This window comes from Carlito syrichta, unplaced genomic scaffold (genome assembly GCF_000164805.1).
Source record: "Carlito syrichta isolate Samal-C Ts95f unplaced genomic scaffold, Tarsius_syrichta-2.0.1 Scaffold303684, whole genome shotgun sequence".
NCBI lineage: Eukaryota > Metazoa > Chordata > Mammalia > Primates > Tarsiidae > Carlito > Carlito syrichta.
In genome coordinates, this window is record NW_007247780.1 from 318,875 (window position 1) to 342,140 (window position 23,266).

Consider the following 23,266-nt stretch of genomic DNA (forward strand, 5'->3'; position numbering starts at 1 on the left):
ACCTCAGCTTTCCAAGTAGCCGGAACTACAGGCGCGCACTACCACGCCCGGCTAGTTTTTGATTTATTGTAGAGACAAGGTCTCGCCAAGTTGCCCAGACAGGTCTCGAACCCACGGGCTCAGGCAATCCTGTTGCCTCAGCCTCCCAAAGTGCTGGGATTACAGGCTGAGCCACTGAGCCCGGCCCAGACAAAGCTCTTGGTGCTGTCATCCCACAAAGAAAGCTGAAATAGATGTCCATTGACCTAGACCCATCTTTGGACAGCAGTTTCCTAAAACTATTTTAATTTTATTTTGAAGGTCCCTTCACTATAGATAATTTGCACCTGCATGCTCATGCACAAACACACACAGAGTTGGATGACTGGTCTAGTAGAAATTTAGCTGTATTGACTAATGCCCACCATGTTTTGTCCTTTTTTTTTCCCGCGTAGAAATAGAGAAAAATTCAGCAGAAAGCCAGAAGCCAGGAGGTGAATGTGCCACACTCATAGGGAGCAGGCCTTGGATCCTTAGTCATTCTCCAGTTAGCCCCTGATTCCCTCATTCCCCATGTCCAAACCTGTCATTTCAGGTGTAATCTTTGTTGACATGTAGGTGTGCCATAATTTACAACTCTGAAGTCCTTTCATTCCATTCTCCCTCCTTTCCTTCTTGTTCTAGCTCAGTTGCAAACATCAGGAAGGAGTAGATGGAACAGTTCCACCTAGCATGAAGAGTATTTAATGGTAGGATGCACCATAATTTCCAAACACAAGGAGTTGATTTTCCAGAGAAGGGAGAGAAAAGAAAATGCTTTGGAATAAATGTTGAAGCCCATTCACCGTGCCCAGAATAAACTTGGAAAATAACCATTTATGACATGGTGCTCTGTGCTGCCTATTATACCGCATGGTTTTGCACCCAGTATCATCTACTTGCCAGTCAATTTTTGTCAGATCAGAATAGCACCATGCATGCTTTGTGCTGAATATGTTTCTTGTGGTAAGGAAGGTTAGGAGGCTCCTTTCTTTGCCTTCACCAAAATTCTCTTGCGTAGACATGGTATCTTTAAAAGGTCAATGTCCTTGAATAAGGAGCGAAATCATATTCTAAAATAAAAGTCCGCAGAGTTAGACAATAAAATAAAACGTAAACGGTACTTCCCAGAGAGGCAGTGGTCACTGGTTTTGGTTTTTGCATCCTGTTACTCTTTTCTTCAGGGAATATTCTGCAGGGTAGGTGAAATGCTCACAATGCTCTGAAGGCACAGAAGAGTTATGCCTTACTCTTCTGGGACTGGGAGCAAAACCGTGAGCAAACATTGGGTTCCAGAAAGTGTCTTCCACGGAGGCCTGTATCTAGGCCTGTTCTGTTGACAGCTGGAGTCTCACCTCTCGGAACATGGCCTGGCACAGTGTGTTTATTGACAGAGAAGCTCCAATCAACATTTATCTGTTTGAATGAACGCACATGCATGACATGACAGCGCAGGGACTAGATGGAGCCAATATATTAGATTTGCTTCTCCACACTTCATTTTTGATGCAGTGTAGGCAATATGAGAACATAAAATGGAAGGGAAGAAGGAATATCATTTTGTGTGTGCCCTATGATCTGTAAATGTTATTAAACGTTAATGAAATGCTGTGGTATAACTAATTATATCCCGGCACCTCTTTCCCACATACTTGCATTCTCTAATTATGTCCAAAGCAGTGGTTGCTAAAACTGCCAAAGGCTGAGGGTACTCTCTTCCTGTTTTCTCCCGAAAGGACTGTGTTTTAACTTGTAATTTCACCTGTAGCAGTTCATAGTCCAGTTGCATTGAAGTACAATATACTTTATTAACAGTAACTAATAACAGAAAAGAGAGATTGTGGGGGTTTGGGCTAGGTATTTATAATCTCACATATAAATAAGAATTCTTATTTATGAATTTATCATCTTGGGCTCCTCTGTTTCATCTGATGGCTGACTGAATTTTATCCATATCCATTCATTAGCATCCATGCTAGAGTGTAAACAAAGGGCTCAGAATAGTTTCAGTGTTCATTACTTAGATGTTTACAACACATTTTCCCAGATAAAACTGTTGAAAACAGATATGACACCCATAATCAGAAGACCCTTCCTGCACCTACAAAACTATCATAGTTCTGAATGTCCCTGAGCACCTCTTATTTATTATGAGCAATTCTATCTGAGTAACAACTTGGAATGCCAGGAGTGTATTCTGCTCCAGGACAGCAACTCTCCTGCCAGTACATTGGATCCCAGCCCCTTTTCAGGATTGCTTTCTGATTAGCTTACACACACAGGAATGATGTGTTACAGGTGCTTAGTATTACTGATGGGACTTCTTGTATTCTGAATTCACCACTGTACACTTTAGTTTTAAAAAATGTGTAAACTATTAGAGATTCAAAAGCTTTCTTATTACCTAATCTTTTAATTTCTACTTATTCTGTTTATAAGTCTAATTAATTTTAACAATCACTGTTCAGAGGTCATAACAGTATTTTACTCCATTTACAAATTTTTTATAAACTTCACCTTTTTTGCTTAAGCCACACTTGTAAAACGAATATATTTTATTTCTTTGTTGAGTACTTCAGTTGTCTGAATTAACTAATGAAACCCTTTTGAATACCCAGTGATCATCTTAAGCCTAATAAGTGAAGTTTATAAAAATGATGAGCCTAAAGTTCTTAATGTTCCAATAGAGTTCTGATAATGTTGTCTTAAATTGCAAGTGCATATCAGATATACATTTAAATGTTTATTTATATCATTATAGCCCTCATAGGCCAAATTCAATTAAAGAAGACAAGTAATAAAATAATAAGTAACACAGGAAATGTATTCCATTGTCTTGCTTCTGTTAAACATCTCTCTAAATATTTTGGGAGTTGAGACATATCTATCATTAAGAAAAACAGTTACCCTCCTAGGTACCTGCAATTCCCATCCAGGTGATTAGATTTTTTGATTTCTTAACATATGTAAATATCTTTCCACTTAAATCCAATACTTTTTGAACTTGACAAGAATTCTACATTTTTTCATTATGCTTTCCAGGTCAGTACAAGTCCTAGGGACAGCTATTAAGAGGATATCTGATTGAATTCTGGATATCTTTTATGTAGTTTGTCTGATTGACTTACAGTAAAACCTCATAACGCCATATTACCAACATAGTTAGAAAATGAACATCGAGCCAACCTTAATTATGTGTCTGCCAAGCCCCTACCTGTACAAAGAAAAGATAGGCTTTTACCAGCTGTCCTTCCCTGGTAATTGGAGCTGTGGAATAAAGGTCAGTTGCTCTCTGAGAGCATGAGTGAACATTTCTGATTCCTCATCCTTCAGAGCCCCCACATATGGAAGGCTTGGTAAATTGAGCTATGCTTATGCCTGTGGTTATAAGCTATGCCTCCTTTTGTCAATACAAGTCCTGCTTCACTGCTTTTGGGTACCAGAACTATACTCTGCATAGGAGGGAACCATACCATATGCTTTTTGGCTCTTTCCAGAAATCCTAGGTACATGTATGAACCAATTTATACATACTATGCAAATATAGATTCTTTAAAAAAGGATCTTGACCTTTATGTCTTAGTATTTTCTTTATCCCTTTCCCTCAACAAACAAGACATGTAAGGATAATTTTAACAGGCTGCTCTTGCCTTTTCCAAAAAGAAATACTGAGTAGATGAAGATCTGTAACCTTATGTCTTAGTCTGAATTGTGTCCTCACAAAAATTCATATATTGAAATTCTAATCCCTAGTACCTCAGCATATGACTGTATTTGGAGATAGGGCTTTTTTTTTTTTTTTTTGAGTTGGAGTCTCACTCTGTCGCCCAGACTGGAGTGCAGTGGCCACTCCTGGCCACCGCAACCTCGACCTGCTGGGCTCCGGCGATCCTTCCGCCTCAGCCTTCCAAGTAGCCGGAATTACAGACATGTACTACCACGCCTGGCTGATTTTTTTGATTCATTGTAGAGATGAGGTCTCGCTGCCCAGGCGGGTCTCGAACCCGCGGGCTCAGGCAATCCACCCACTTCAGCCTCCCAAAGGCGCGGGATTACACCAAGCCTGGCTGGAGATAGGGCTTTTAAAAAGGTGATTACGGTAACATGAGGTCATTAGGATACAACCTGATCTAATAGGATTGGTATCCTTATACGAAGAGGAGATTAGGACATAGACACACACTGAGGGAAGACCATGTGAGGACACAGCAGTCATCTATAAGCCAAGGAGAGAGACCTCTGGAGAAACCTGCCCTGCTAACAACACTCTGATCTTGGATTTCCAGCCTCCAGAATTGTAAGAAAATATTTTATTGTTTAAGCCAGCCAGTCTGGTATCTTGTTATGGCAGCCCTAGCAGACTATTACTCACAGGAATTTAACATTTTTGATTCTGTGAGGGGATCAAACCATCTGGAACAATGTTTTACAGATTGTCTGGGCAAACCTTTCCAGGAAGGCGGGCAGTGAATGGCCCAGGGCTGTTCAATTAGTGTCTGAGCCAGCAGGATTACCACAGAAGTTTCTCCAATCTTAACTCTTGTTGCCTTTTTACAATTGAGTTTTCTGACATTCTTCCATCCCTACTAACGCAAAAATATAAATAATTGAACAACAAAAAAATGCTATAGCAGATAAAGGAATATGGCTGTGATGTGACCACCTATGTTTTTTAGAAGAGAAACACTTTGGACTACTTATCACTGTTTTCATTCTTAACACATTTCCTAGATTTCATAATAATTTGCATTGCTCTACATTTTTTAAAAATGAAATTTTGGTATTATCTCCATACTAATGCATATATCCCCGGTGGTAAATCCCAGCAGGTTCTCATAGGAGATGCCAACAATAAGTATAGAAATGGAAGGGTAACAGAAGTCCCCTAAAAAGAGACCCTGAGAAAGAATAGAAGCCATTGAGTTGGCTGGGAAAGATTGTGCATGTTGTGGAGGACGGTTGGTGGATTTCATTCATTCAAAAGATTTAGAGACATGTGGATTCAGCAATAATCTCTAAAGCCTGAGACATTGGAAACTAACTCTGAAGAGGGTTTGGACAAATTTACATCCAGCCCTATGATTGTATACTTAGCTCTTAAAATACAAGAAGAATTTAAAATATTGGCATTAGCTAAATGGAAGCATCAGGGTGTGTTAATATGAAATAGAAAATGATATAAACAGTAATCAATAGGATTTATACACATATGATTATTCTGTAACAAAAACAAAGGCCTAGCATTTTGTTTGTTAAGAAATTGGTGGGCTGCTTCAGAAACTGCCATGCATAGTTCTATAAACTATGCCTATAGCTCTCATTGGTCTTCAGTTGTGAATGAAAGATTAAGAAGTTTACTTTTGTTTGTGTTTTTGATGTCTGAGAATCATTGTATAGAAGCCTGATTGAAGTGGGGGGGGTTAAGAAAGTTTCTTAATGCATCCTTTTTCTATTGTTTCAGTAACACATTACCTCATTACCTGAGACTTAAAACAACACAAATGTATTATGTTTCAGTTCTGGAGATCAGAAGTCTTACACTAATCCCATGGTAAAATCAAAGTGTAGGCAGGGTTTTTTTCATTTCTGAAAGTTCTAGGGGAGTATGTTTTCTTGCCTTTTCCAGCTATTAGAAGCCACCCACATTTCTGGCCTCATCTTCAGAGCTAGCCATGTTTTAACTCTGACCTTTTTTTTTTTTTTTTTTTTTTTTGTAGTGTAGGCATTTGTAGACATAAACTTCCCTGTGAGCACTGATTTTACTACATCCTATAAATTTTGCTATATTGTGTTTCTGTTTCCATTCATCTCAAAATATCTTCTAATTTTGCTCATGATTTTTTCTTTCATCCATGAATATTTAGGAGTGTGGCATTTAATTTCTACATTATTTCTGAGTTCCCAAATTTTCTTCTATTACTGACTTCTAATTTCATTTTATTGTTGATTGGGGAAATATTTTGCATGACTTTAGTTCTTTGTACATTTATAGAGATTTATTTTATGATCTAGTGTATGCCTATCCTGAATAATTTTTCATGTGCACTTGAGAATAATATATTCTATTATCGTTAGGTGGGATGTTCTATAGATGTCTGTAAAGTCTAGTTGGTTTACAGTGTGTAAATGGTTTAAATCAAGTCATATTTCTTTGTGAATCTTCAGCATAGTTGTTATATCCATTATCAAAGCTATGGTATTGACATCTCCAACTACTATTGTTGAATTAGCTATCTCTCAATTCTGTCAGTTTTGACTTCATGTATTTTGGGGCTCTGTGGTTAGGTCCAGATATGTTTATAATTGCTGCATCTTCTTAATAGAGTGACCCTTTTATTACTATAAGGTGTTTCTATTAAATGTTTTGATTTTTTTCTAGCTAAAATGTTTGTCCTAAGTTTACTTTGTCTGGTATTACACTAGCCACTCCAGCTCTCTTTGGGTTACTGTTTGCATGAAATATCCTTTCCATCCTTTTTGTGCACCATTCAATTTAAAGTTTGTCTCTTGTAGACAGCATATAGTTGGATCATGTTTTTAAAATTAAAACAAACTATTCTGCCAAGCTCTACCTTTTAATTGGAGTGTTTAATCTATTTACATAAAACGCCATTATTGATGATAGGATTTAAGTGTAGCATCTTGTTACCCAGGCTGGAGTGCAGTTGCATGATCACAGCTTACCACAGCTTCCACCTCCTGTGCTCACACAATCCTTCTGCCTTAGTCTCCCAAGTAACTGGAACTACAGCGCCCACCATTACACCCAGCTAATTTATTTTTTGTAGAGATGAGGTCTCACTATGTTGCCTAGGCTGGTCTCAAACTCCTGGTCTCAAGCAATCAATCCTCCTGCCTTGGCCTTCCAAAGGGTTGGGATTACAGGCTTGAGCCATTGTGTCTAACCTAAATTTTTATTTATTTAATTTTCTGTAGAGACTGGGTTTCACTTTCCTACCTAGGCTGGTCTCAAACTCCTGGGCTCAAGCAATCGTCCTGCCTCGGCTTCCTAAAGTGCTGGGATTACTGGTATGAGCCACCACGCCTGGCTTGGTTTTTTATTCCTTTATTATGGCCTTTTTTTCTTTTAAACTTCACATATTTTCTAGTGTACCATTTTATTTCTTTTGTCATTTCTTTTACTGTATTGCTTGGCAGTTCTGTGGAATATGATAAACATCTTAACTAACTTATTTTAAATAGTTCACAAAATCTTTGCTCCTATATAGTGCTATCCTCACCCCCATTATTTGTGTTGTTGTCATACAAATTACATCTGTATACCTTGTTTGCCCATCAAAAGAGATTAAAATTTTTGCTTCATGCAGGGTTTTTTGTTGTTGTTGTTGTTTTTTGTTTTTTTGGCATAGGGAGCAGGAGTTAAAAAAAAGATTTACAAACAAAAAATACATTTAGACCATCTTTTATGTCTCTCAAGGGGCAAAAATCAATGCCCAATTGTAAAACATCACCTTAAAGTAAGTATAAAGAAGGAAGTAGTGTTACAGCATCACTATTCTTTATCGCATTTTAAAGTAACTCAGCACAGTTTAGAAAGATTACCAAAAATGTTTTTGAATTTGTCATTGAATGATCCCCCAAAAATTCACATACAAAAGGTGTTACAGTTTTAAGTATTTTTTGTATTTGTCATTGAATGATCCCCCAGAAATTCACATACAAAAGGTGTTACAGTTTTAAGTATTTCCAGGCATGGCTTAATGATATTTTTCGGGAAAAAAAGTTAAAATTTATATCAATTTTTTGGGTTAAGTAGCACCTTCAAGTTTTTATGTTTTTAATTTTTTGATTCCTGAATCTCCATTCACATATTGAAAGCAATGTTGATTGAGAAGGGAAATATATACAAGCTCATAATGTAACTCTAGTGATAATCTCAAGGAATTCGACCTGGGGGAAATACTTTTCAGAGAAAGCTGCATGTAATTGGGTGATGAGAATCTGAATCCCAGCGTGCTGTGTTGGCACGTTCTTTATAAATAATCCCTAACATTCAGAGTGATGCCCAGGACAGGTGTTGGCCCTGGCAAAAAGACTTCAGCAGAGTGATTCTTGCTGATGGAGCCCAGATTCAAAATGGAGGTGGGGGGGGTGAGAGGGCAAATAAATCTGTTATTTCATATATCTGCTGCCTTCTTAAAGGAAATAGGAAAACATACTTTTATCACCGTCTGCATCATCTGAGATCCTGCCTTGAAAAATCATGTAAGAAAAGTGAGAAGGAAAGGAGATAAATAGGAAAGGAAGATGTGATTCATCTCTGTAACCAGAAAAAAATATTTTAGAAGGCCTTTTTGTACATGTGATCAACTGCCAAAAGGGTGTTTTTAAAGAAAGAAAACAATATACATGTAGATAGGGATATTATTCAGTGTCATCCTGGGTTCTTTCCTCTTTATTATGCTTATCAGCCTCTTTTGCAAATGAATGTAAACATGCTCTTTTAGTTCCAATATCTGCAGAATTTATGACTCTCCCTTGGTAGCTCAACTTAAAGATCTTGTAGCTCTCTTGAATCTATAAATCCAGGTCAACAGCTTTTTATCCTCTCAACCTACCCCCCCCCATCCTTATGGCTGTAGAAAGGGCCCAGCACGCAAAATGTCAGTTAGAAAGCCCTAGCCCTGACCCCAGGATCCTCCCCTATGCCTGCATCCTGTGGCCTCCTACCTGTGTGGGTCTTTTCCCTCTGGTCGCTCTTCGTTCGTTCTCTGTGTTTGGAACAGGCTGTCACCTTCTGTGAACCAGGGTACCTTTCATGTCTTCTTAAATTATTCCTTCACTCGGTCCTTCCCCATAATTAAACATAAAACAGGAGTGGAACCTGCTTTTAGCCAGCAGATAGTGTGGGTGTGGAGGGGAAGAGTCCCAAAGCTCCTTGGAGGGAATGGTATCACACTCTGTCTCTGCTCACCTGTGCCCCTGGAAGAATGGGATAGGGCACAAGAGCCTGAAAAACACAGGGCATCCCTTCCTTCCTGAGAAGGCTCAGCAGAGGGCTCCCTTCAAGAATTCTTCAGTGGTCGTCAGGTATTTTAAAAATCATTCTAGGCTACTTCTTTTTGTTATAATTGCAACAATTTGTTTTTCTCCAACCTTGTAAAGTTTGAGTTTTTTTTTTCCCTTTTAAAACAACTTTATGGAGGTATGATTGGAGTACAATAAACTGCACATATTTAAAGTGCAGAGTGTGACCAGTTTTGGCATGCAACTAACCGTGACATGAGTCCCACACTGGAAATTACAAACGTCACCGTAACCCCCAGATGTCTTCTCATGTCCTTCCACAGTCCCTCCTTCTCTCCACCCCCACCAAGGGAACTGCCAATCTGCTTCTGCAACTACAGATTATTTGCATTTCCTAGAATTTTTATATGAACCATACAGTATATAGTCCTTCTCTATCTGGCTCCTTTCATTGAACGTAATTTTGGGGAATTCATTCATGTTGTCATGTGTACCAATAGCTTTTATGCTTTTTATTGCTGCATAGTATCTCACTGTGTGGAGGCACTACAGTTGGAATATCCATGCACCTGTTGATGGTCTGTTGGGTTGTTTACAGCTATTACAAATAAAACTGCTATGAATACCCTCGCATAAGTCTTAGTGTGACCATATGCTTTCATTTCTCTTGGGTAAACACCTAGCACTGGAACAACTCCTTCCTAATGGCTATGTGGTAGGTGTATACTTAACTTTTTTAACTTTAAAATTTTGTATTTTAAAATTGTGGGGTACAATTCAGGATTAGGTATACATATAGTTAACTTTTTAAAAACCTGCTAAAATGGTTTTTATGCTGGGTTATGCATTAGTTTTTTATTACTGTGTAATGAATTATCATAAACATAGTGGCTTAAAACAACAGACATGTATTGTCTTACAGTTCTGGAGACCAGAATTGGTCTGGGGTAAGATCAAGCTGTCGGCAGGGCTGCATTCCTTTCTGGGGAGTATAGGGGCAAATTTGTTTCCTTGCCTCTCTAACTTCTAGAGTGGGCTGTATTCCTGGGCTGTTACTTTGCATCACTCTACCACTTCCCTCTTCGCATCTTCTTTTCTGACTGACTCTCCTGCCCTCCTCTTATAAGAACCCTGTAATTGTATTGGGCCCACCCTGATAATCCATGATCGCGTTCCCATCTCAAGACTTGTAACTTAATCACTTTTGCAGTCTCCTTTTTGCCATGGAACTTAATGTATTTAAAGGTTCTAGGGACTAGGACTTGGACATCTTTGGGGGGCCATTATTCTGTCTACTGCAGGTTGTCTCATCACTGAGTTGTAAAGTTCAGTTCTTTATGTATTCTGAATACGTGTGTGTGTGTGTGTGTGTGTGTGTGTGTGTGTGTGTGTGTTTTTCAATATTTTCTTGCAATCTGTGGCTTACCCTTCGTTTTCATATTCATATCTTTTAATTTTGAAGAAAGCCCCTTTATTCATGTTTTCTTATAGCTCTTGCTTTTTGTGTTCTATGAAAGTTACACATAATCCAAGGATTTTCTTCTGTTGAATTGTTTCATTTTTGTAGTGATTTTAAAATTTAATATTTATCAGAAAAAAATTATTAGACCAATTCTCATACATAATAAATGGAATTGCTAGTACCAGTGAATTATGCCAAATACTAATCAGAAGTTTTACTTTGCAAATGATTACTCAATTAAATTATCTTTAGTGATCTTTATTTTAAGCAATATTATTTTTTTTTACAGTTAAAAAATGACAGCTTATAGCCACAGGAAGGGATATATCAAATACTTAGATAGTCTTTTTCTAAGCCCACTAGAGCAAGTTCTAACTTGAAGCAAATATTACTGATATTACTGAGACTCATAATTTCATGCTTGTTAATTATTCATTTCAGTTTTTTCAATTCCTAAACACAGGCAAACACTACTTTTTACATGCAAGCTTATCTGTAAAGGTTAAACCAGTGGTCCCCAACCTGGCATCGGACTGGTTTCATGAAAGACAGTTTTACCGGGGTGGGGAGGGGGCGAATGGTTTCGGGAGGATTCAAATACATTACATTTATTATGCACTTTATTTTTATTATTATTACATTGTAATATATAATGAAATAATTTTATAACTCACCATAATGCATAATCAGTCGAAGCCTTGAGCTTGTTTTTCTGCAATTAGACAGTCCCATCTGGGGGTGATAGGAGACAGTGATACCTGTAGTGTGCTGCTTCTGTCCAGTCTACTTTGTAATCCCATTTTGGTTGCTGTCACTGCAGAAAACCCTGCTTCACAAAGATATGTTGGAAATGCAAGCAGGCTTTTCAGTGCTGCTCAGGCAGTAATGCAAGCCAAGGGGAGTGGCTGTAAATACAAATGAAGCTTCTCTTGCTAGCCTGCCACTCACATCCTGATGTGTGTGGCCCGGTTCCTAACAAATCAAGGACTGGTCTGGGGTTGGGGAACCCTGGGTCAAACCTCTACAGCAGAGTACTATGGAAATCTCTCTCCTGTGTATATAAAGCACGAAAAATGTTAATGGTTTTAGGAGAAAACACTTCAGTGCTCTCAGTGTGTTAAGAACTTGCAATACTTGTTGAAGACTAGATCATTGCACTTCTCTTCATCTTACTTTCTCATCATCTTGTCTTCTTCTCCCTCCCCATACTGCTGGGGATTTGTATTTGGCTTCTAAGTTTCCACCTGACTTCTACTTTCAGGTCTTTGGGGAAATTTCTTGTTCAGGTCTTTGGGGAAATTTCTTGGATAATAGGTCACTGAAGTTAGTTAGGTGAAGGTGACATACTAAGTCCTCAAGTGAAAGAAACATTCTGATTTATATAGTGACATTTTCTTAATCACTCTTTTTGCAAGGTGTCACTTTTGCAGGTAATATATATTTCGTTCAACAAATATTAATGAACTTTTAATTCTTCACCTGATTTATTAACTTTTCAAGGTCTGTTTTGGTCTCAGTTATCACACTTTTCTCAGTGCCTAGCACAAACTAGGTACCCAGTAAACGTTTGTTTAATTGAAGTGATTGTATTCTGAGCATGTGCCATTTCTGCATGCCCACAATTGCTATCTGGCTTCTGAAGATTGCTTATCTATGATTCTAATCAATATTACATGCTATGTTTACTTTTGTGACACAGGATGTTCCCAACTTATATGTATATGTTCTAGAAGGGCCTGTGTGCTCAGTCATTTGAAACCTAGACTGAATTGTAATGTGGGGGGAAAATAACTTTAGGTTGGTTTGGATTTATACCATTGTAATTTTGTTTTTTTGATATCCAAAGCATAAATAAACTAATGTAGCAGTGAAGATCAGTGAGCCAGTCATACTGTTGCAGTACAGTTCTTGTCATTTAGCAAAACAAACCATCCAAGTAAATATTGAACCAGGTAGGTTTGTTTTTTGTCATAGTTTATAGACTGGTATTTATTCACAGAAGACGTGTTGAATGGAGATTTCAGAAAGCCAAGAAGACAGGAACATTTTTTGTGTTTGTGGGCTTTGACAGCACTAGATTTTGACACCTGTCTTACTTTTGTTTTCTTTTCCTGTGACATACTTACATCAGATTTTTGTTCACTCTCAGCCTCACGGTTCTATGGTTTTGGAGTGTTTCCCACAAATTATAGTGTTTTTGTGATACATATTGGGATAAGAGAACATATATACAGAGGATGCCCAAAAATGTATACATATTTTAAGAATGGAAAAAAACCATATCAAAATTATAATAATATATACTGATAACAAAAGATGAATACAAGTCACACTTTGGTAGATGGTTGCACTGGTTCTACTTTCCTGCCTGTTGATAAGTTCAATGTGACTGGCTACCACCAAAGGTGGGACAGAGGTGTGGTTAAGGATATAAGAGTGCCTATGGAATATGAACCAGGCTAGGCAGGGCTGGAGGCCCAGTGACCCTAGAAAAGTGCCTGGTGCACTGCCGGCTGGGAACATGCCTAGGGTTTGCTTGTGGATGGTTGAAGTTGTTGAGAAGGACCGGGGGCAGGCTGAAGGGTGGCCATACACATCCTGGCTGTCTAGCTGGTGGTCCTTGGCCAGCTAAGTGACCGTCTCCTTTAATGGGACTTGATTGTCTCTGACATTTCTGCAGAATGTCCACTGCCCAAAGCCAAATATACTCCCCAAACCATTTCCACGGGACACCTCACTTGTAGTGAGCCTCATCCACCATCCCCACACCAGTAGCCTCCAATCAGGGCCCACTTGAAGCCTCCTTTTTCCACTACAAAGTTTTCCTGCTTCTTGCCTGCCTTTAAGCTCAGCCAAGGGCAAATGATGGTGGCCGACGCCCTTGCCATACAAGCTCTGAATGAACAGTCTCTGCTTGTTTTCACTTGGAGGGATCTTTGTAATTTAACTCAATGCTTCCTCTTTTATGAAAATCTGATATTTTCATATGCTTCTCCTCCTTTCTTCCTCCAAATTTAATAATGCTTTCTACGACACTGGGGTGACCAAGAAAGTTATCGTTCACACAGGGATGCTTTGAGCAGATGTACTCTTCCAGTCCGTGGAAGGAGGTGGTTTGGTTTGGCCTTGCTACTCACTGATGCACCCTCTGGCCGACTCCCCCTCACAGCCATGCGCATGGAAGCAGCTCTGAGAGTAAAACAGCGCTGCAGACAGGATCTGGCCTCTGTTGCCAGGAGCGTAAAGAGCTGTGTTGAACAGCTGTTGCTCACAGTGACCTTCCAAAACAGTTTTTGCCATTAGGGTTCTAGGAATTATTAAGCAAGCTTGGCTGCGTAAGAAGGTCAAAAAGAGCCCAAGGCAACCCCAGATATTATGTCTAGCCATTTCAGAAGTCTCAAACGTTTCTCCTGTGAAGGGCCGGGTTTCCAGGCTCATGTAATTCAAAGCTCAATTTTTTAGGATAGCTGTGCTACTGACCAAATAGTCGATTTTTGGACATGGACTTTTATTTTTCTGATAATATCCTTCATAATGATGGAAATGCTTTCACTAGAGAAAGAGGATCCCACACTAGAAAATACATATATAGCAAATATGTAAAAGTTTCAGTAGTTATTCTCAAAAGAAGGTCACCAAGGACAACTGTGATTTCATATGTAATGATACTAATACTAGAAAATGTTTTTTCCTGATTTCCGTTTTAAAAAAATGAGCCAATTAACTAATCCTTTAAATGTAGTATGTCCCATTAAGTTGTCGATGTTTTTATTCTAAGATATATGTTTCTTAAAAAGAACTAGCTTATTAGGGTGTCTTTTCATATGAGCTTTACCCTTGCCATATTTATAAGAATGCTGTGCATAATTTTCATTGAAATCCACATCTCATTTGATTCAGTGTTACCTAATTAACTTCGATTAATTGAGAACGCCAATTTACTGGAATCATTTGCAGCAATTAACTTGAGAAAGAATGGGGCTTATTTGGGGTCCTTATTTTTTAAATCTTGCATTCTTTACAAATGTTAACATAAATCTGATTTGAGGGTGAGAGAAGAAAACAGGAAAATAAATGCAACTTAATGTCATAATGGGGTGCAGTATATACCCCATTATGTAAATATTAGGGTGAATGCCATCATTCTTTTTTTATTTAACTTGTAGTAATAAATGTATATGTAAATTAAACATTTCTTAGTTAAGATTTATCTATTTTTAAAATTGCTGACTTTATAGTGTACAGTTCTTCAGTGAAAACGTGATGCCAGATCATTGTTTCTCCACTTGAGCACACATCCAAATCACTGGGAGGGCAAGATAAAACACACATTGCTGGTCCCCACCCCAGTTACTGATTCTGTAGATCTAGGGTGGGGCCTGCTGTGGTTTGAATGTTTGTCCCTTTTGAAACTCGGTTGTTGAAACTTAATCCCCAATGTGGTGGCAGTATTGAGAGGTGGGGCCTTTAAAAGGTGATTGGGTCATGAGGGCTCTGCCCTCATGAATGGATTAATTTATGGATTAATACATTAATGAGTCAGTGGATTAATGAGTTATCATGGAAGGGGGACTAGTGGCTTTAAAAGAAGAGAGAGACCTGAGCTAGCACACTCAGCCCCCTTGCCCTGTGATGCCCTGTGCTACCTCAGGACTCTGCCCAGAGTCCCGATCAGCAAGAAGACCCTCACCAGATACGACTCCTCTACCTTGAACTTATCAGCTTTCATAACTGTTATTTTCTTTATAAATTGCCCAGTTTCAGGCATTCTGTTTTAAGCAACAGAAAATGGAGTAAGACAGGGCCCAAGAATTTGTAGTTTGGACAGTTCTCATGTGGTACTGATGCTGCTGGTCCAGAGACCACACTTGAGAAACAGTTAGGGAAACAAGTGGGAGAATATCTTGTATCTTAGGTGAACAAAATTTATGGATTTACATTTTAAATCTATTCAATAATTACCAATTACCTACTATGTACTCTCAAAATATTTTAGAAAAATTGTACCACGCTTTTATCAAAATGTACTATATGCTGGGTTTTTAATTAAAGCAACTTCCCATTTAAAATATGTACTTTTCATCTCATTCAGAAACACCACTCTTGCCCTTTCTTCAGTTGTGCCAAGGTGCTCAGTCCTTTTGAGGAAGTTAGGGCTACACTGGGGTGACTCCATCACTTATCTGGTGACTGGCGCCATGCTCGCATATGCCATGGCCTCTGTCTCCAAGCTTGCCTGCATCTACTTGGCCCTCATTCTGCTCCACATGAGGTGACCATCACAAGATCAATGCCATCATTAAAGTGGCTGGTGTAAACGTTGAGCCGTTTTGGTCTGGCTTGTCTGCAGAGGCCTGGCCAGTGTTGACATCGGGAGCCTCACCTGCATGGTAGGGGCTGGGGGACATGTTCCAGCAGGTGGTCCTGCCCTCCCCCACCACTATCCCAGAAGAATCCGAGGAGTCTGATAAGGACATGGCCTCTGGTGGTTTTGACTAAACCTCCTTTGTAACATGCTCAATAAAAGGCTGAACTCAAAAAATTCTGCATTTCTGGGTGAGAGAAAGCATGCAGTCAGCTAACATCCTGATAACTGCCAGATTGTGACAATTTGATTTTCCTTCATGATCAACCCTTCTTGTAGTTTATTTTATATCTTTAAGGAACCAACCTATCTAACACAAAATAGTGACCTTAGGTTTTTCCTCTTTTTTTTTTTTTGTAGTTAGAAATAATTAAAATAAAATGATGTTCAAGATATATTAACATAAGTTTTGGAAGACATTCAATGAATTTGTTCAAGTTGTGCAACATGCACAAAGTCTAACTTCACTAGTAAGCAATAATAAACTTGGGTTCACAGTCCCTTATCCTAAATCTATGGAGCTAGATGTATTTAGATTTTTTAATTATTATTTTTAAAAGGTAATAGAATGAATATGTTCCATGATCTCTAACACTCTCGGGGGGGTCTTGGACAGCACCCATGATCAAAGCCATTAATATTTCCACAGGGAAGTACATGAAGGGTCACACTGTGTGTGATAAATGTGAAACATTAAAACCTCCTCTTGCCAGCCCAAGTCAGCTTTTACGGCTAAAGGAAAACATTTCCGGAAGTTTTTGGATTATGGAATTAGGGACAACAGTTTATGCTCCTGAACCAGGCTGGGCTGTTAATAAATGTTTATCAAGCTAGTTTCATGTGCCTGGCAGGTATGATGCATTGGTGAATTCTAAATAGTTCATAGTTTGGGTTTGTTTTTTTAGAAAAATATTTGGTAGGATTCACTTTAATTTCTCAAACATCTGTTTGCTGTTCTTGGAACATTGGTATACAAAAAGAAAGCACATCTTGTCTTGTCATTTCCTCTGAAGTTACAGTTACTAAAACATTTCCTGACAGTTCCACATCATGATACTTGGAGATAACTCTGGGCCAAGTGCTGTGCTAAGAGTGCTGCTCAGATAATTTCATTCAGTGGATGCAACAGCCTAGAAGGTGAGTAACCTGATTAAATGATTAGTATCCCATTTTACAGATAAGCAAGCCAAGACCCAGCAGGCTTTTAGGGTACGTAGTATGATTAGTATCCCCATTTTACAGATCCTTAATCCAAGGCTGCAAGTTTCTGGAGATAGCACAGCTAGTAAGTTGCAGATAAGGGGTTCAAACCCAGGTCACTTGGCTTCAGAAGCCTGCTGCCTCCCACACCTAGAACCTCCTAGAGTCTTCACAGCCACCTCCCCACGCAGGCTAGCAACTATTTACATTTCCCCAACAGGTACCATAAGTCAGAGACATTAAGAAACGCGCAGCTAAAAAGCAGCTGAGCTGGGAGTTTACTGCTTATCTCTCAGCTCCCCAAAGCCCTAGGTCTTATATGAAAATGGAGGTGGAGTGCTAAATGAGGTCTTAAAATATATGCTCATTAGTGACAGACGGGTTGATCAGATGTTTCACTGTTAAGTGATGCAACTCAAGGGTTTAAAATTGGAGTTAGGTGCCTGTGTGCATGGTAAGGGGGTGCAGATTCCTGAAAGAGGTGGAGGAAAATCCTCGCCTCTTGTAACTTTATTGGGTAAAACAAAGCCTGATATTGTCCACTGGACCCCAGGGATGGACTCAGCCAGCATTTAGATGCATTTTCAATGATAAAAGATGTAAATTTGTTAGAATTACACAGCCTCAGCCTTAGAGGGAAACTTAGATGCCTTGGTGTAGCTTTCCTCCAGGTGCAGCGATTCCTTCTTAACAGCTTAATTAATTTAAGCTGGAATGCCTCACATTTGTCCCCTGGGGACCCAGCCTGCTGCTCAGGATGAAAACACCAGCCTTTGGCCCCTGCCCTGAGCATCCTGCCCCATCTTCCACTCTGCCCGCTCCTGCCCTGCTCACTCAATGCCCACCCTGCAGCTGCTGCCCTGAAGCTGCTCTCACATGCCACAGGGATTCCAGCCAGGAGAGAGGTTCAGGTTTTCACAGTGTGTTTTTCTAACTCACCTAAGGAAGGTCGTGGTTTACGGGGCTGTAGCGTGTTAAAAACAATATTGAGTTTCCTGGTAAAAATAACACTGAAGTAATCTGAAAAGCTTAAAGCTCGTTAGCAAGCAGGCAAGATTATGCATCTCATAGCTTGGCACAGCTATTTTATGCTCGTTTATTTTATTTTAGTTTTTTTCCTTTCACAATGCTGTCCCTTTAAGTGTGCTGTCATCAGCAGGTGTAGTCATCGTTTGATCTGAGGGGTTTAATTACTTGTTTAGATCCTTCCTTATTCCATGGAGGATTTAGGATGATTTTATCTAAATTGTGAAGAAAAGTAGCTGTCTGCACAGTTTCCTACAGATTTATAATCCGGCAGTTCTGTATCTTTTAAATTAAAAGCTCTATGACATTTTACACTTTAAATGAAGCTGTTTAAAGCATTTGTAGAGGATACAGCTATTTTTCTGGCTTTTTCCATACTCCCTCCTTCCTCCTGCACACTTACCTCAGCAGCAGTCCCGAGTAGTGGGGCTTCCACCATCCCCCTGGCCTTTGCTGCTTTGCTTTCTTTAAAAACCCAACAGTAGTTTCTCACTTGCTTGGTGCATGCAGTTTCTTTTCGTCAGACTTCCTCTCTCAACTACTCGAAGAAAACCTCAAGTTAAAGTAAGATGTGTCGCCTCACTGTAATCCATCCATCTCCTCACCCTGAGAGCCCTGGTTCTTTGTCCCCCTCCTGGGGAAGAAGACAATGAAAGGAGCGCTCATTACAGGGTAACCTCCATCAGAGGAGGCTTTCCACTGTTCTGATGTAGAGGAGGAGAGAGGGCCAGCCCCTCTCCCTGTTGTATAACTCCTTTAGGGAGACCTTGAATGCCTCAGGTTATTATCCAGACTGCAGTTTCTGCAACCCACTCCAGGACGACTTTTAGATTCCAATTATCTTTCATGCCCCCAGAAGGGCATTTATTCCAGTTAAAGGATCCATGCCTTAGCAATCTCAAATATCCAGAAGGGTAGAGATTCTGACATTTGTCTTGTGCGTTTTACAGCATCTCAATAAAATGCAGCTTGTGGTAGAAAAGAAGAAAAATAGCCAAAGTGCTAAAGATGAAATTGTACCTAACACGTGGCTAGGTGTGGTTTTGCCATGAAAAGCAGAGAAGGAATAAGGGAGGGCTCTTTTATTGCTGGTAATCCTCAAAGCCAAAGCATCCATATAGAGGCTGAGCATCCAGGACCTACTGCAGGGAAGAAGGCCGCAGAGGAGACTCAATGCACACATTGGGCAGTGGTGGAGAGTGCAGGGCAACAGTGGTGGCCCATTCCAAAAGCCCAGGAAAGAGCCCAGTCCACACAGTCCAGCCCATGCTGGTCCCCAGTGCCTATACTGGATAGGTTTAAGGGGCTGCCTCAACTACGTTCCATGGAGAAAAAGCCAGAGTTCCCCAGGCAAGTGCAGTGAATCCAGGGACCAGGAAGGAAACATGCACCAGGTAAAGTCCACACCATGGCAGCCAAAGTGATCACCACGTCCAGTCCGTTGAGTGCAGAGCAGTGAGAGCCACAGCAGACACCTCGGGTGTAGCCATGGGATGCAGTTTGGGTGCCACTGAACAAAGAGGGTGCAGGGCCCATGTGGAAGATGTCTGTTTATAACAGAGCTACTCTCCACCTTCGGTTCACTCAGAAATTTTGTATCTGGTGGGAGATATGGTAGACTGCTCAGGCCTTGTGTCTACACAGGCGTCCCTTCACCTTCCATGGGAGAAATGCAGAAGATAAAGAGCAGGTGGCACTGTTATTGCATCGGCTCAGGAGAGATGGTCCTGGCTTCTTCCATGTGCAGTGCAGACACAGCAGATCCCGTCCTGTGGTGCAGGTGGCCCTCCTGATGCCTATCTGTGGAGAAGCAGACATTTTGGAGTTAAAACCTGCCAGAACTCTCTTTCAGTCATAAACAGTTTGGACCCTGAAGACTTTAAAAATGGATCTAGGCAATTATAGACAAACATGTGCGCGTATGTGCATGTAAATGTATATGAACATGTGTATGATGTGAATACTTATATGCCTCATGGATTCACAAGGCTTCTGTGTCCACATTTTATTTACCTGTGTTTACTGAGCTTCCCAGATATTATTATTACTATTATTATTATTACTACTACTACTACTATTGAGACAGGGTCTTTCTCTGTTGCCCAGGCTGGAGAGCAGTGGTATCCTCATAGCTCACTGTAGCCGCGACCTGCTGGGCTCAAGTGATTCTCCCACCTCAGCATCCCAAGTAACTGGGATCACAGGTGCATGCCCCATCTGCAGCTCCTTGGGTTCAAGGATGGCCTCTGTCAGTGCCACCGCAGACAAAAGACGAGGGCCTGCCCAGGCCTCAAGACCTAGCCTTTCTGTCTTCACTGGTGCACTTAGGTAGGTTATCACCAAGAAGTAGTCAGCTGCCTGTGACTTACCTCATTTTGAAGTTGTTGTATTTGGCAGTCATTCCTCAGTTTTTAAGTGCCATGCTTCATTGTGAATCATGCCTCCTAGCAGGTTATATAGTTAGTTTTTCAGTGAAGTGATCTTTCTAGGCCCATGAATGACAGTCTATACAATGACAGTATAGAAAGGTCAGCTAGTGTGTAACAAGCACACCCTACCAGGCCCATGCTGTCCTGAGAATGTTGCTTATGTGTTCTGAAGTATTGTGTGTCAATACAATAGGAATGTTGTACTATTGTAGCACCATCAGTAGCACCATTAGTAGTATTAGAGATACTATGTGTACATCAAATATACATATAGAAAAAGAACACATAAATAGAAATGAATGTAAATGGGATAGTGCTATTACAGTGTATGTAACATAAGATACCATATATTAGTGGTGTTAGTACTATTGTTACCAGTACTCCTGTTTACTTTGTGTAAGGGGGAGGAAAAAACTAGGCACCAGGAGGGTCATTACATCATCGAGGCTGTGCCCCTATCCAAATGCCAAGCTGGGAGAGAATTCTCAGGCAACCGTTCACCATCCCATGATACAGCCCATATGTAAGTGTCCTGTCCTCGCCTGGGAGCTTCACAGCAGCATCATGGCCAGGCATTCTGTGGTTGATCGTCATCCTGCCGAGCAGTGGAATTGTCCTTAGTAGCAGCTGGCCGCACATGAGACAATGCCAGATGAAGCTGTCTTTAGTGCCCTTGGGATACCTAGTAATTGTGTCATGTGCCATTGGATGGAATTTGCTATCCCAGGTATATATGGAGACACAGATATATATGTGTGAATAGCAAACACAATAATACAGACCTCATTTCACTCCTGATTTCTAACTTTCCAGATCACAGCTCCAAAGATAATTCCTGCAAACTTGACAGGAGGCTATCTAGGGTATTATCATTTAGTGAGAATGACCTGCAAACATTTTCATCGTTTACTTAGGTCTCCAGGAAAGCCTTTTTTCATGGAATGCAGCCTACATGGTTTGTGTTTATGCTGATCTGATACAGATTTACTGTTATAGTATGCATTCTAAAGATCTTTGTACCTTTGTCTCATTTTGTCTTGGCAGATACTGAACGCCTGTATTCAGTGGTGTTTCAAGAAATATGTGATCGCTATGAAAAGAAATACACCTGGGAGGTAAAGTCCCTGGTTATGGGTAAAAAGGCATTAGAAGCGGCGCAGATTATAATAGACGTCCTGCAGCTCCCGATGTCCAAAGAGGAGCTGGTGGAAGAAAGCCAGATGAAGTTAAAGGAAGTGTTCCCCACGGCTGCTCTCATGCCAGGTGCAGTCTTCTCGCCGTTTTCAGGATTATATTCGTGAATATTAGCAATGTTGGTGTAAATCACTTTGAAAGTCTAGCACAGGCCATGCTTAGTCTGTCTTCTTTTATTAATTCTCAAAACTGATTCTCTCCTTGGTGCTCCCAAGAGAATTTGGTTGGCACTGCGGGATGCTGTGATTCAATTTTCTCTTTAAGGGCTTCTTAAAATAACATGCATTAGTTTCACGGATTTCTGGGGTCCAAAACCATTTGAGTTTTGTTTATATTAATATCTATAAAGATTACGCTCATGACAGAATTGCTTCAAAGTTTAACTTTAATAGATGGTTTTGCCTTTTTCTTTTCAAAATCAGATATAGGATTAATATATCAGCAACTATTCAGACTTTAACAAATTGATAAGCAGCTAAATCTCTCCAAAGAAGCTTATTTTTTTTTAAAGTAAAAAGCCAAATTCATTTTTAGCCTGTTTGTATGCCATTCAGCCCTTTCTTTACTTGTATGCAGTTTTCTTTTGAAAGGAAAGACTACTTTGTTCCCTTGGGCTTGTTAACTGACAGTCAGACCTGGATTGCTTCTTGCTAAAAGTGAGAAGGTCAATAATGTTCTAGATTACAGACCAAAAAATGCTTGAAAATAGAATATTTTAAAATTCTTCTAGGACAATAAGGTGAATACTCTGTCTTTAGAATTTCTAGTGCTAAGGGAGGAAAAAAAATTGCAGTTATAGCAGTAATGTTGGATTTAAAATTGATTAATATGAAGCATGACTTTTTGAAATGTATGTTATTATATCTATTTATACATATGTACAGACATTTGGATTGAATATTCCTGGGTACTAGAGAATATTCTTGCCAGGCCCCTACTAAGGGCAGGGCCTGTTGTCACACAGAAACCACATGGGCTGTTCTTGGATTAAATATACACACAGGCACACAGATGCAAATGCACACCCTTTGTAAGCATTTTGTCTGCATCGGCTGCAAATGGTAGTGTTTGTGAATCTCAGGCATGGGTACAAGCACCATGATAACTCAGTTATCTACAGCTTGTGTCTTGCTGCACCATTTGCACGTGAAGTTATCCTGACAAGTCTCAGTGAAACACATCCATACAGTTACTATGTTTATTTTAAATTGTGGTTAAAAACTTACACACTTGGCTCTCCAAGTGACCAGATATCAGATTAAGTAAGGTACCAATCATGGAAAATTGTAGAAGATGAACAACTAGCCAGGAGCTAGTTATTCAAAGATAGTTCAGTCCTACAGAACTTACCTAGATGGCTCTTTCTTTCTCTACTGCGTTTTTTTACTTCTAGGTGAGAATGTTAAAGGAACGAGTTTTTTGTTTTTTGATTGAACAAATTTTGTTTTTTACCATAAGATTTTTTGTATTTGTTTTAACTAGCCTCACAGTTGCAAGTAAGTACTTATCAGTGAGAGCAAAAGTCTGTCTTTGAAAATATGAGATCATATCTACACACAAGGTACATAATTAGCTCTGTTTTGA

General features: G+C 39.7%; 1 protein-coding gene across 1 annotated transcript in view; it reads left to right on the forward strand.

Annotated features, from left to right (window-relative positions):
* The window catches only part of PUDP (pseudouridine 5'-phosphatase), a 92,990-nt gene that overhangs the window by 19,437 nt on the left and 50,287 nt on the right, over window positions 1–23,266 (forward strand). The window contains exon 2 of the mRNA XM_008059070.2: window positions 21,533–21,751. Coding sequence (XP_008057261.1) covers window positions 21,533–21,751 — 219 coding nt within the window. The remainder of the gene's footprint in view (window positions 1–21,532; window positions 21,752–23,266) is intronic.